The 14,957-nt window shown below is 36.0% G+C and overlaps 1 protein-coding gene across 3 annotated transcripts in view; it reads right to left on the bottom strand.

Annotated features, from left to right (window-relative positions):
* SUCLG2 (succinate-CoA ligase GDP-forming subunit beta) overlaps positions 1-14,957 on the bottom strand; it is a 252,425-nt gene that overhangs the window by 92,628 nt on the left and 144,840 nt on the right. For all 3 annotated transcript variants that reach the window (XM_038565886.1, XM_038565887.1, XM_038565888.1), the window contains 2 exons: positions 4,811-4,972; positions 2,449-2,591 (listed from right to left, as the gene is read on the bottom strand). In XM_038565886.1, coding sequence (XP_038421814.1) covers positions 2,449-2,591; positions 4,811-4,972 — 305 coding nt within the window. The remainder of the gene's footprint in view (positions 1-2,448; positions 2,592-4,810; positions 4,973-14,957) is intronic.

Below are 14,957 nucleotides of genomic sequence, written 5' to 3'. Positions count from 1 at the left end.
TAATTACTGCCAGAACTACAATCAGTTTTCTTGCAAAATCAAATCAACTCATCTATACTATTTTTAAGGCTCTGTTCTCTGAAACCTGTTAAACAATGCCAGGATTGAAAATACCCATTACATTTCTATGCTTTTTATCCGTCTTTGAAATTTCAAGATTTGGAAAATTTACAGTGAGATGAGCTATGCATTCATTTTCCTGATATAGCATAAGAAAAATAAAATAACTCCCACATATCTTTCTCTACCCAAGATGACAGGCAATCTCAAAAAAAGTTTAAATACTCCAAGCATTTGAAAATATTCCATAGGGTAAAGTCAAAAATTTTTAAGAGGCTGTTTAAAAAAAAAAAAAAAAAAATGGCTCTGCAAGTGATTTTTCCTTCCCTTCCTGCATTTTTACAAAATTAAAATTCCAGATCAGCCACTAAGAAAAGATATTCCAAAGAAAATGCAATGATTGTCCTGGTAGATTTACTCCCTCGATAGCTCTCTATTATTCTTAGCACTGAATTTCAGTAGACACTAAAAGTTAGTTTTTTATCACAGTCGCGCTGTTCTCTGAATACTTTGTGGTTCAAGCAGTTTAAAGAGCTGTGTGTTAGTTACGTCCATGGTACTTAGAGATTTTTAACTGATAGGAAACTCTCTGGGAGGAAAATGATGCTTCCTTCAGAAAATAAGAAGGGGCACCTGGGTGGCTCAAGCCTGTTAATAATAAGCAGCCCTTGGACCAGGTCATGACCCAAGGGTCATGGGATCAAGCCCACATTGGGCTCCCTTGCTCATCATAGAGTCTGCATCTCCTTCTCCCTCTGCCCCTTCTCCCACTCTTACATGCATTGTCTCAAAAATAGGTAAATAAAATTTTTTAAAAAAAGAAAATAAGGGATAACTAAGTTAATAGCTAGAAAGCCATTGATAATATTCCTACTTAAGTAGTGAAAATAAGGTACTTATATAAACAGAAAAACCAACTGCAAACACTTTCTTCATGGCTGGGTGACTGGATTTTGATGACTTTGCTCTTCCAAGACAGCACTGGAGAACTAAAAATAAGCAGCTGACAATACCTCACCATTTATTTTGTGAATCAGATGGACAAGAGTTAACAAAAGTGTAAGGTTTGCAACCATCTGAGTCACAATGAAAATAGACAAACATACAACTATTACAAAACAAAATTTTATATATGTGAACCAAAAGACTATTGATGGTCCACTTATTAATGAGAAGTTTCCATATTAAGTTCAGATCACATTTCTTTAAAAAAAGAATCTGGTGTCATTTTCGTTTATGATTTTCTTAGTGATGGCTCACATTTCCCATGTCTTCAGATATATTAAGAACCAAGGGGAAAAAAAAAAAAAAAAAACAAGAGAATGTCTCATATACTCTAACAGTATCAAGATAATGATTCTCAAAGGTTTTTTTTTTTTTTTTAAGGTTTTATTTATTTATTCATGAGAGACACACAGAAAAAGAGAGGCAGAGACACAGGCAGAGGGAGAAGCAGGCTCCATGCGGGGAGCCTGATGTGGGACTCGATCCCGGGTCTCCAGGATCAGGCCCTGGGCTGAAGGTGGTGCTAAACTGCTGAGCCACCCGGGCTGCCCATGATTCTCAAAATTTAAAGTCAAATTGTTGTGGACAGACACCACCTTACAGAATTGTTATGAGACTTAAATGACATATATCAGATGTCCAGAACGTGTTAGTCTTTTCCATATAATAAACGTTCACCTAAACCTGTTGTCACAGACAACTGGGTACCCTACAGCTGAAACAAAGCATATGGGTATTTAACTTGAAAAATGTTTACTGAATCTCTGCTACGCACTAGCATAGGTATGATAGCTATACCTTAGACAAGAAGAAAAGAGGTTCATGAAACAACATTCTATGCTGCCTACCACACGTTATGAACTATGGCACAGATGAAAATTAAAAACATACAGAAGAATATGGGGTCATTTCTTTCTAGTGATACATAGTTTTATAATCCTACAATTTTCTTTTGTCTCCAACTGTATGATAATACTTGTAGCATGTATATGGAAGGAATCAGAGACTGAGTCCTCTAAGTCAAGTAAGCTAATCGCTTCAATGTAGGTTACTCAAATCATGTTTCAAGCCAACCAGTGTTTCACCGTCTGGTGCACTCCCTTCTTTTTATTTCCTCAGATCTCCCAGGACTTTGGAAGCACAGCAACTGAAATAAAATCCTGGGGGCACTTATCAGCCTTTCAGCTGAAATGAGTAAATCAATGTATACTCCAAGCAGATATAAAGCAGGATTTGCATCTGTGGCTGCAAAATAAATGTGTTGGCTTATTTCCCCTTAAGGGAAAAGGCAGAAGGAAAGGAGGCAATTCCAGAAGGAAAAGGCAATTATTAATGGTGAAAAATTAGAACATTATGCAATCTCCCTGCAAAGACAGAGGTTACCTTAGGATCAGCTGTGAGCAGTTTGAAAGCTTGATAGACTTGAGCTTCCTTTACACCACCACCAAGATCCAAGAAGTTGGCTGGCTTCCCACCTTTCAGGAGGATGATGTCACAAGTAGCCATGGCAAGTCCAGCACCATTCACTGGGAAATGTAAATGGCACACAAGACAGGATAAATTTAGCAACATGAAAGGGTGCCTGAACTATTTCCCTCCCCCATAATGGCAAAGAGAACCCTGTCACTACAAGGTCAATCTGTCCTGCCTGGAACTATGTTCAATCAGGTAAATTCATAGACTTTTAGGGTAAATCAGGAAATATGCATACAAAGAATATCCAACACAACAACAACAACAACAAACCCCTGGGAATACGAAGACAGGTTTTTTGAGAAATTAAATCAGTCTGGGAAACAGATAAAAGGGGAGAATTTACATAATTCATTAATTTGGGCTAGTAGTAGAAGAGGGAACTTTGGGTTCTGGAAAAATACAGAACTCAAAAGAACCCAGAAAGAGAGAAGAAGGCTACAAGAATCTGCTTGAGTCTGTGAATTACATTCTTTTTAATATCTTTTAAGAGACCTGGGTAAAAAATGGAATTCGTTTAATTTTTCGCTTGCTGAGAATATGCTCCTTTGAATGTAGCATCCCTCTGGGGTAGAACCACAGGGGTCCCTACTTCAATAGGGCTCCATACTTTTTTACACTCGGTGCAACCAAGCATGTTTATAGGTTATGTGGATAAACTCAGAAAACAAATGAATAAATGAGAGCACCAAAATAATATTCTTATCCCTCTGTTCATTCTTCAATGTAATATAAGAAATGTTCACTAGCAACCTGATCATTAAAACTAGAACCAAAATGTGCTAACATCTTAGGAGCTTTTTTTTTTTTTTTTTTTTTTTGTAAGAAGACAGAGTTTAAACACTGAAATTCTTGTTTTTCAGAGCTGAGTTTTATTGACTAATTGTACTTCTTTTGCTTCTTATGCTTAATTACATGAAATTACTTTCCTCAGGTTAGAAAGAAAAAAAAAGCAGACCTCCTGAACACAGCAGAAATTCTCAAGGTAAAATATACTTCACTTTTTCTGACCTTTGAATTCCCCAGGCAAGCCTCTGAACTGTGACTAATTTAATTGAGTCTGGGGCAACTACAATAAAAATGGTTTATATACGATCTTAAAACAATTTGAAATGTGTTAATCGTCGCTTTTGAGGCTGCTAACTTGGTCAAATCATGCATACTCCCACAGAGGCTACAAAGAATCTGTATTTAATTTGTTCTAAACACACCATTATATCATTCTCCTTTCTAAATGCCTACAAATATTGAGAGCGCATTAGCTTATCAAGATCAGAACAATGTGAGTGATTTGGTACATTATAGTTATTACTCCGATACAAAGCAAGAGCTCTTGGTATCACTTGTAATTAGATGTCATTTTCTATTGTATTGCTCAGCAGACTACCAGATGAGGTCTGTTCAGTTCTGAATATAATAATCCTGTTGCTTTAATGAGCTACAAATCTTTTTTATTTTAATTCCATTAAGATTAAGACCTCAGTTTCCAGTGCAATGAATTGGTTCCACCAGAAACACAGATGGGTATAAATCTCAGCTCTATAAGCTGTGGACAATAACAGAAATTATATTGCTTCTATAGACCCATTCTTATCTCAGCTGAATAAGCCATTTCCACAAATTTAGATGAGTATGATAAAATCAATTGTTTTATTAATAAACTGGATAATGGATTAAACATTTTATCATTTGGTTATCATAAAAGCTGAAACTGGAGTATAATGATTCAAGTGTATGTTCTCTTCTACTTCCTCTGAGAAATGTTATCTTAAACCCAACTTTCAGAATAGTTCCTAGCATATTAACAATGACTGGGGCAGCAAAGATTTTGATTTTTATTAAGCAAAATTTAGCTGAGATGCTTTAAAATAGTATTTCTCAGATGAGGTTATTTTACATACCAGAAGATACTTGCCAGTGTTTGGCGACATATTTGATTGTCACAATGTGGCAGGGCAGTGGGGGAGGGAGGTGACACCTAAAGACCACTTCTAAATATCTGACAATGTATAGGGCAGCCTCTTCCCCAGCAAAGAATTATCCCACCCAAAATGTCAATAGTGCCAGACTTGAGAAACCGTGCTTTAAACCAATGATCACTGAGCAAATGAACTTTGGGAGGAAACTGAATTGTTTCCCAAGACTTTGGGGCTACAAAAACTCCTAGTTTTACTGGCTACAGGGAAATAACCATTTCAGAAAGGTTCAGAAATAAATTCCTAAATTCTGCAAAAATTCACAAATTATGCTTTTGATAGAACTACTTTCTTACCAAAGCAGGCAATGTTCCCATCCAGTCCTATATATTTTAGATCATATTTGGCAGCTTCATTTTCAATGGGCTCATTCTCCGATTTGTCGTCCATAGCAAATATGTCCTTTTGTCGGAATTCTGCATTATCATCAAAGTTTATCTTTGCATCAAAACAGACAACTAAATAAAGGAAAAAAGGCACCAAATTAATATCTCTTAAGGATCTATAAATTAGTTCCCCAGGCTGGCAGGCACAGGAGAAAGAAAAATAAGATACTGTCATCTTTTTCATGATATGAGTGGGAGAAGCTATTACAGCTTCCTTGATCTTAAACTTTAGGGCTACACAAATAGAGTGGCATAGTCCCTGTCCTCAAAGGACTTACATTCTAATAAAGAGCACAGTAACGTATGCCTGTTGGTCTCTGTTTAATAAAACAATAATATAAACTGTGGTCATCCATTAAAAGTTATAGACTGCCATATGTACATACAGCTTTGATTTGCCATTTTTATTACATTTTGTATTTTTAGTATATAACCACTAATCATTGCCTTTACCTTCTATGCAAAGAAAAACTAGATTATGACACTTAATCCCACTATCCTCCTTTGTCTTTCTTCTGATGCTGCAAAGTGAAATTTCTATTTAATCAGTATCCTCGCTAATAATTCTGAAAGAGTTAGTGGGAAGAATACCAGGTTACAATCAACAGTTTTTTACTTGATCCTTAACTAACTCTGTAACTTGATTAAAAAAAAAAAATAGCCTACTTCCTTTTTGGGCCTGTTTTCTTATTTGGAAAATGGATATAACAATCCCCAATCTGCTGATAAATTTAATTTGGGGTCTGCTCAAACTGGACCATCATCCTGATGTGTGCAGGATATGATTCTTTTGATTCAGGTTATAAAACACTAAGAGACCAAGACTGATCAGATATAATGGAAGGTGGCCAGGCATTATCATTTCTACTGTCTCTATTCTCTGGTGCAGGTAGAAATCTCTAACTCTCTCAACAGCCAAGAGCCCTGGACACAGTTGAAACTCACTGGGTGATATGAATGGACCATGCAAAGAGAACTTTCCTTGATTTACGGGATATCTTCTATATGAACTGTCAGGGAGAGACTGCAGTGGGGAAGGGGGGCATGCAGGTTTCTGGAATCTTACCCCTTTTATTATATCACTTAGGGTAGAAGTCAGTTGTGTATGATGACATTCCATCCTAACCTCTTGCTTTACTTGAGAATTTGATAGGCAGGGATCTTTGACCTACAACTTTGGAGAAATTACCCATTCTCCTCCAGCATTGCTACAAGGTACCTAGTTCTTCAAAGGGAAACAACCTGTAATAATTCTCTCAAAAGCAATGACCATGGTCTGTTAATCCCATTTGCTTACATACTGTTAACATTACAATGTCCTAGAGCTACAGACCCTACGTAGAGGCTCTATACCAAGGTCTCTCTGCCACAAAAAGCAAACACTTTGATACAAATCTATGCAGAACTGGAATATTAATATCTAAGAATGCTTGGCATACATGAAAGCCCAAACCACAAATTATTTAAAGTAACACTGACTGAGAAGAGAGAGTCTTATACAGAAGTTAATGTCTGCCAGAGTCCTTGGTCTTGCCACAAAATGTCCAACCACTTTACCCACACACTGTGAATACATGGAACAAATGAGTAATTACTGTCCAGAATGCTGTAATCTTAATGATGGAATCCTACAATTACCAAAGGAATTGGCCAACGTTCTCTGCTTGCTACAAGAGCATTTTGTCAGCAGCTAATGACTGGTATAAATAATCAATAGGAAAGCAACTTCATTGTTGGCTTTCCATTAGGCTTATAAATAAATTTTAATTAATTTATTAGTAATTTCAGCTCTTCCATTACTCATTGCCAAGACTGTAACCGACACCTTCAAAATGAATGGGCGAAGGCTATCAAATTGACTTCCTAACTGAAGAGTTTCAAAAAAAAAAAAGAATTCTTGGTCAAGATCAATAAACTAGTAAATCAAAATAGGTCCTGGCTGATCTTTGCCCCTTACAAAGACTATAGTTCCAAGCTCCTTGAGAGAACATAATTAAGGCATATGTATGCAATGTTCAGAAGGCAGCCCACCCCCCCCACCCTCTGCAAAGCCAGATTTTCAAAAGATGCTTTTTCCTGAGGTACACTGTATACGCCAAGAATAGAAATGAGTTCACTATTTGAAGACCACCCTGAGAGAACTTCAGAGTTAAACCAGAGCTTGAAGATGGTGACTGTGGAATAAAAGGGATACCAACAAGTAGAAATAAAGGTGTACCTACAGGTATTAGATTTGTGGGATAAATGGCCTCTCTGCAATGGCCCCTTGCCAGTTCCCTCTCTGGAGAGAAAACTAAATGACATAACTAGGCCAATGTACATTATATCTTAGTGCTTTGGGAAGTTACAGGACTATGTAAATAGGAAGTGAGGAATTAAGAAGCGTGACCTGACCCAAAAATGAAGTATCACCCTCAAAGCCTTAATCTTTTCTGTGGGTGGAGAGGGCAGGAAGAATAAAGCACTTTAAGGAGGTACATGGACTTTTTTTAAGATACATATTTGTTATGCCTGCTTAATATTTTAAAAGGAGTCCCAAACATACAAAGTGCTCTCCTGCCTCACTATCTCGGTTTATAATGCTGTATTGTCTGGATGTTCTTCCTTGAACTTCACCACTTAGGGTACTCTGGCATCAAACACACCTGGGTATGAATTACAACTCAGACACTTTATAGAGTCAGGTAGCCATAATCACCTCTTTTAAGCCCAGTGGCCTTGTCTATAAAATGAAAACCAGAGTATCTTCTACTGCATGGTGTTAGTGCCAGTAGGGACTGTGTGCAAAGCACTGAGGAGCACAGACAGCTGGTACTCACTGGCTATTATACCACCAGCATACTCCACCTGCACAGTTCTTTCTTACACTCAGCTTCCCAATGCCGCACCCCTGGCTATAGGACTCTCCTATACTAAAAATTGCCTGTACGTGGTCCTATTCCCTTATCCTAGACTTCTGTTTACCATGAATCTAAACTAATGCCAACTGGCTTATAGATGCACAAGTTACCTATGATATTCAGAATACATAAGAATTTCCCACAGGAAACATTTTAATAGTTGGCATTTCAGGCTGTGTACCTGATGGAGCAGGAGATTTTAACCTAGTGGCTGAAGGTGGAAGAGATGACTTTGATGACTTTCAAATCACACCATAATTTTCCATAAGGCTGGGGTGGCTAACGATTGGTATAAAATAGCCCCAAATGAGAATCTCAGTCAGGGACTGGCAAAGTATAGTCCTTGGGACAGCTTGCTGCCTGTTTTCATAAATATGGTTGGATTGGAATACAACCACATTCATTCATTTACATATTTCTATGGCTACTGTCATAGACATATGCAGAGATGACTTGTTATAATAGAGACTATACAGTCATTTAAAGAAAAAGGCTGTCAATTCCTACTAAGTCATACATCCCATGTTGCAATAGCCACAGGTATCATACTCATTACAGTGAAAGAGAAACTTTGGAAAGTCCATCTAATGGCATGAAAACAAAAAAAGCGTAAGAGACAAAATAAGCAAAAACTTGCAGCTTGCACAAAAGGAGTGGATTAATCCTTGAATACTGATTGACTCTTATACGCTTATTTCCCCCTGTAAGAACCGTCCAAGTAGGCGTGTGTTAAAAATGGATTGATGGTATGTCAACAGCAGGGCAATAAAATAAACTTGCTTGCTCAAACCTTAGCTTTTTCCTTTATTAAAACAACAAACTACTCTAAAATGTATTTTTTTGAGGTACTGAACTTGGTTCAGACATAAGATATTCAATGTCACATTAATGAAACCTCAATTCTATAGAAAATTCATCTTGAACAAAGGCCATTCTGTGTACAAAGTGGGTGAAAAAACATACCTATTAATATTTATAAAACAATTTTCACCATCAAAAGCACATTGTTACATGCTTGATAGATTATACAAATGAATTTTCCTTCTGAACAAATATCAAAGAAAGTTGCAGTACTTATATTCATAGGGTGTTTTGTTTTTTTGTTTGGTGGTGTGAGATTCTGTGAGCTGCTAATTCACTAACCTAGATGAAGAACCTGACTGGCAGTTAACAGCCTCTGACCCTAGAGTTTTAATGGAAGATTGTGCTACAGAATTAAACAAAAGAAAAATACATTTCAGAGGGGAGACTCACACATAAAAGAAACATAAAAACAGCAGGAAATAAGATTGTCATAATTAGTTTGAAGAATAATCTGTCTTCAAGCAATGTACTGCATTTGATTTGTGATAAATAACCATAATATGCTATTGAAATGCGCCCTGCCAAGATGGCCTTAAAATGCTGATACTTTCAAATTAGTTCCACTTTCCATTAAATATTGATGTTCCACGAGTTGTATACTTTTTAGAACTTTTCTTGAGTTGCTATGAAAGAGAAAATAGATACAAGGCGGGAGGGGGATTTGGGTGAAGGTAGAGAACTGAAAATGTTCTTGAAAATAGAGTCTTGTGTATAAAGAGAGAAACACAGAGAAACACCCACCAACAACATGGGCACTTGCTAACACGAAGCAACAGGGTGGCTATTTAGGGAAATTAATCTGAAGCAAGAAAGGGATCTGATGTGCGAGTTAACTTTGGATCAGTCAGCATTAGTTCACATGGAATCTTGGCCAGGTAGTCACTGTTTTAAATTGGGTTTCATTCCGTTAGCTTGGTGAATGGATCTGGGCTCCAACTGTCAAAATGGCTTAGAGCAGGAATTTTTAATCTTGGGTTAAGTAAGATCATTTTCTATCAGGGGTGGGAGGTGGAGAGGCTGTAGGACAGTAACAACATCCCTGGCCTCCTCCCACGAGAGGCAAGTAATATCGTACATTTCCAGTTGTGATAAACAGAAATGGATGTTAACTAGGCTCAATGTGGTGATTACATGGAATCATCATGTTTTATATAAAATATATATAAAATAATGATAAAGAAAACCTTGCTTTTTTTAAGTTTTTAAATTTTTTTTAAGTAATCTCTGCACCTGATGTGGGACTCACACTCACGACCTTGAGATCAACAGTCACATGTTCTTCTGACTGAGTCAGCCACAGGCCCCAAGGAAACCTTGCTTCTAACTTGGGTCACATGTTTAATAAATCAATTCTGGCAATGCAACCGGACAAGCAAGGAAAAGAGTTCATTTCCCTTTGACTAATTCATTAACAGTTTAATTTCTGTAAAATTTGGTCATTCTGGTGGACACGGGATTCTATCCCTTTTTCTATTGAGAAGATGCCTTTCTCCCATACATGTGATTCCAGCTCAGTGACTGGTCTAGATATGGATATGGTACCCAAGTAGGGCCAATCAGAATCACTTGAAAAGATTGCTGGGGCTGCTGGAGAAGAATGATGAAAAATGGGAACTATCTTGGCTGCCCCTCCACAGAGTCTGGCCGACAAAGAAGCCAATTCAGAGGTAACTGGGCTGGAAGATCAGAAAATCCCTCATTCCCTTCATGCCCTAAATTAGATCGCTCCTTAGACTTCCCTGTTATATGAGGAAAAGAACCTATCCTTCCCTGACCTAGAAGCTTCTTAACAAAAACTAGACTGATGAAGGTTTCTGTCACTAACAGACCATTTTGATTCTGAGTCACTAAATTACATTACAGTCAATAGTGCCAAATTATATTCTTTAAATCAAATTATTAATCACATTGGAAAAAATAATTCTTGGACTGCAGTTCTTTCACCACAGTAAAAACTTCCCATAGGTGACCTAGCAGCATAGATGTTATCAAGATCATTGCTCTTCATTCAACCAGGTATCATCTGTTTTGCAAATATACAACCAATTACCGAAACTTTTAAAACATGTCCATTAACCAGTGGAAGACAGAAGAAATTATCTTACAAAGAAGCTTTGCAAAGGATAAATTTAAAGTAAAATGTTTGGTGTGATGCCAGGCTCCTTAAACTTCTAAATTAAGAGTCATTATTAAATCACAATTTTAATGTGAAACATTATATGCTCTGCTATTACTGATCTAAATGGAAAAAATTAAATATTCACATTATAAATATAAAGATTATTAATATTTCTAGGATATAAATTTTTTTTTTTTTTTTTACATCTCCTAAATAGAGAATTGCTTTAGGGGATTGTGACAATGATGAAGATCAATTTATACATTTGGTCATTAATCACCGTTTCCTAATTGGGTTTAATTTGACTACTGCTCATTAGAGTTATAAACCAACACACTCATTTAATTGTGATTATAATTCAATAGCTGAACTTTTATGGTACAATGAACAAATTAATAGCTAAAGATAATTTTGCTCTTAAAAATATCACATAAGACTTATGCTTTAATGAACTATATACACGGAACGTGTTTTATGATGATTTCTTCAAGAAAGCTCAAGAATTTTCCTTTCTCTTGATAATTAAAAAGAAAACTTCTGATTTCATGAGGTGTTACAAATACACCCTAGGAAAAGTTTCTTGCACCCTTATTCCCTGTATCAGAATGCAATCTGTAACTGACAACTTACCAAAGGTTTAAATGAAAGTAGTATTATAGCCTGATTTTTATCCAGTTCCTTGGCCAAATATTCTTTAAAAAAAAAAAAAATGAAACAATCAGGTTGCTTATGTATACTAGTTTGAAAAGCAAACCATGACCTTGAAGAACTTGTACTCAACCTCTCTGTCTTTTGTTTCTCAGATTTAATTAACAGCCATTCAATGCAGCATGAATTTTGACTAATATTCTACTAAACTGAAGACTACATCTGGATCACTCTGATAAAAGTAAATTAATAGTTTAAGAGAAAAAAGGTAAAAAAGAAAGGCAGTCTGGCATATCAAAATCAACACACACACTAGACTGAGAGAGACATGCGTTCAAATCCCAGCTGCAGGAACAAGCTGCCTATGGAGGAGTCACATTAATTTTTAATCCTCTATAAAATGGGCATAATAACTCTTTACTTTTCAGGTTCCTGTAAGCAATAAAAAAGAATGTATGTAAGAGCTTATCACAGTACGTGTCATATGAGTTCAAAAAAAGTTTTCTTCCACTTTGCTTCCTCTCTCTATAAAATACTAACAATATTATAGTCAAACACAATTTTTGAAATATTTATGAATAAAAGGTAGTTTGATTTTAAATAACCTATCACAGATTTTAATCTAGTGGTCACTGTGTAAACTATGAAATATGTTATTTTCTTTTTTTTTTAAAGATTTTATTTATTTATTCATGATAGACTCAGAGAGAGAAAGAGAGAGAGAGAGGCAGAGACACAGGCAGAGGGAGAAGCAGGCTCCATGCAGGGAGCCTGATGTGGGACTCAATCCTGGGTCTCCAGGATCACACCCGGGTTGAAGGTGAAGGCGGCGCTAAACCGGTGGGGCACCAGGGCTGCCCTAAAAATTTTTAAATTTATTCATTTGAGAAAGAGAACATGCAAGCAAAAGCACAAAGGCAGGAGGAGAGGGAGAAGCAGACTCCCCGTTGAGCAGGGAGCCAGACTATTCAGAACTTGATTCCAGGACCGTGAGATCATGACCTGAGCTAAAGGCAGACACTTAACTGACTGAGCCACCCAGGTACCCCTACCTTTTTTTTTTTTTTTTTAAATGAAAATGGAGAATTTATTAGAAAACTACAAGGGCCTCCACCAGAAATGCCTAAAGACTCATAGAGGGAGATCAGGACTGCCTCTCATAGAGGGAGATCAGGACTGCCTTTTATTAGTTCAAGTACAATTGGTACAATTAGAATTTTAAACAAGGCCTTAATTTTTGTATGACATTTTACTTTACTTTTTTTTATGTTTTACTTTAAATATCCATTACCTTATTTGATTTTCAGAAGAATATGAAATAATACAATAGTAACAGCTAATGCTTTTGTACCTCTTACCATATGCCAAGTGTTGTTTTAAGACATTAATTATCCTCACAACAATCTTGTAAGGTAGGTACTACTACTATTGTCCCCATTTTGTACTTTTGAAAAATTCCAATATAGTTAACAGTGTTAGTTTTAGGTGTACAATATAGTGACTCAAAAATTCTATATGTTGTTACTCAGTGCTCATCATAATGAGTGTACTCTCGATCGCCTTCACCTACTTCACATTACTTCCCTCCTCTACACACACACTTATCTCCCCTCTGGCAACTACCAGTTTGTTCTCTGTATTTAAGAGTCTGTTTTGTTTGTGTCTTTTCTGTTGTTGTTCATTTGTTTTCTTAAGTCCCACATGAGTGAAATCATATGGTATTTGTCTTTTTCAATCTGACTTACTTCACTTAGCATTATTCCCTCTAGATCCATCCATACTATTGCAAATGGCAAAATTTCATTCAGTTTCATGACTGAGTAAATAGTTCACTCTGTGTGTGTGTGTGTGTGTGTGTCTCTGTGTATCACTTCTTTATCCATTCATCTATGGATGGGTACTTGAGTTGTTTCCATATATCTTGATTACTGTCAGTAATATTGCAATAAACATAAGGGTGCATATATATTTTTGAATTAGTGTTTTTATTTCCTTTGGGTAAATAAATATCCAATAGTGGAATATCTGGGTCATACAGTAATTCTATTTTTAATTTTTTAAATAAACTCTATACCATTTTCCATGGTGGCAACTGCACTTTGCATTCCCACCAACAGTATAGTTGGAGCACCACACCAAAGTGCTCCTTTTTTTCCATATCCTTACAAACACTTGTTTCTTACATTTTCTATTTTAGCCATTCTGATAAGTGTGAAGTGAAATTTCATTGTAGTTTTGATTTGTTTCCCCGATGATGAGTGGTGTTGAACACTTTTTTCATATGTCTGTTGGCCACCTGTATGCCTTCTCTGGAAAAATGTTGTTAATGTCTTCTGCCCATTTTTAATTGGTGTTGAGCTGCAGAAGTTTTTTACATATTTTGGATATTAACTCTCCCATCAGAAATATCATTTACAAATATCTGTCCCATTCAGTAGGTTGTCTTTTTGTTTTGTTGATGGTTTTCCTGGCTGTGTAAAAGCTTTTCATTCTGATGTAGTCTCAAGAGTTTATTTTGGCTTTTGTTTCCCTTGTCTCAGGAGACATATCTAGAAGAATGCTGCTATGGCCAATGTCAGAGAAATTACCACATGAGCTCTTTTCTAGGATTTTTTTATTTCAGGTATCACATTCAGATTTTTAATCGATTTCAAGCTTATTTTGATGTATGATGTAAGAATGTGGTCCAGTTTCATTTTTTTGCATGTAGTTGTCTGGTTTTCCAACACCATTTGTTAAAGAAACTATCTCTTTCCCATTGTATACTCTTGCTTTCTTTGCCATTAATCAACTGACTATATAATCATGGATTTAGTTCTGTAATAAAGATCTGTGTGTCTATTTTGTGCCAGTACCATACTATTTTGTTTACTATTTTGTGGTATATCTTGAAATCTGGGACTGGGATACCTCCAGGTTTGTTCTTTTTCAAGACTGCTTTGGCTATTCAAGGTCTTTTGTGGTTCCATATAAATTTTAGGAATATTTTTTCTAGTTCTGTGAAAAATGCTGTTGATATTTTAATAGGGATTCCATTAAATCTGTAGATTGCTTTGGGTATATGGGCATTTTAACAATATTTGTTATCTCAATCCATGAGCATGGGATGAATATCTTTCCATTTGTGTCATCCTCAATTTTCCACAATGTTTCATAGTTTTTTGAGTACAAGACTTTCACCTTGTTTAAATTCATTCCTAGGCATATTACTATTTTCGCTGCACTTTTAAATGAGATTGTTTCTTAATTTCTATTTCTGCCACTTCATTATTAGTGTTGCACTTATAAATGAGATTGTTTCTTAATTTCTATTTCTGCCACTTCATTATTAGTGTATAGAAATGCAATGGATTTCTATATATTGATCTCATATCCTGCAACTTTACTGAATTCTTTTATCAGTTTTAGTAGTTTTTTGGTGGAGTCTTTTTTGGGTTTTCTATATATAGTATCATGTCATCATACAGTGAAAGTTTTACTTCTTCTTTTCCAATTGGGTTCCTTTTATTTATTTTTGTCTGATTGC

Source organism: Canis lupus, chromosome 20 (assembly GCF_011100685.1).
Source record: "Canis lupus familiaris isolate Mischka breed German Shepherd chromosome 20, alternate assembly UU_Cfam_GSD_1.0, whole genome shotgun sequence".
NCBI lineage: Eukaryota > Metazoa > Chordata > Mammalia > Carnivora > Canidae > Canis > Canis lupus.
Note: the sequence above shows the minus strand (reverse complement) of the source record. Positions and strands in the feature narration are given on the sequence as shown.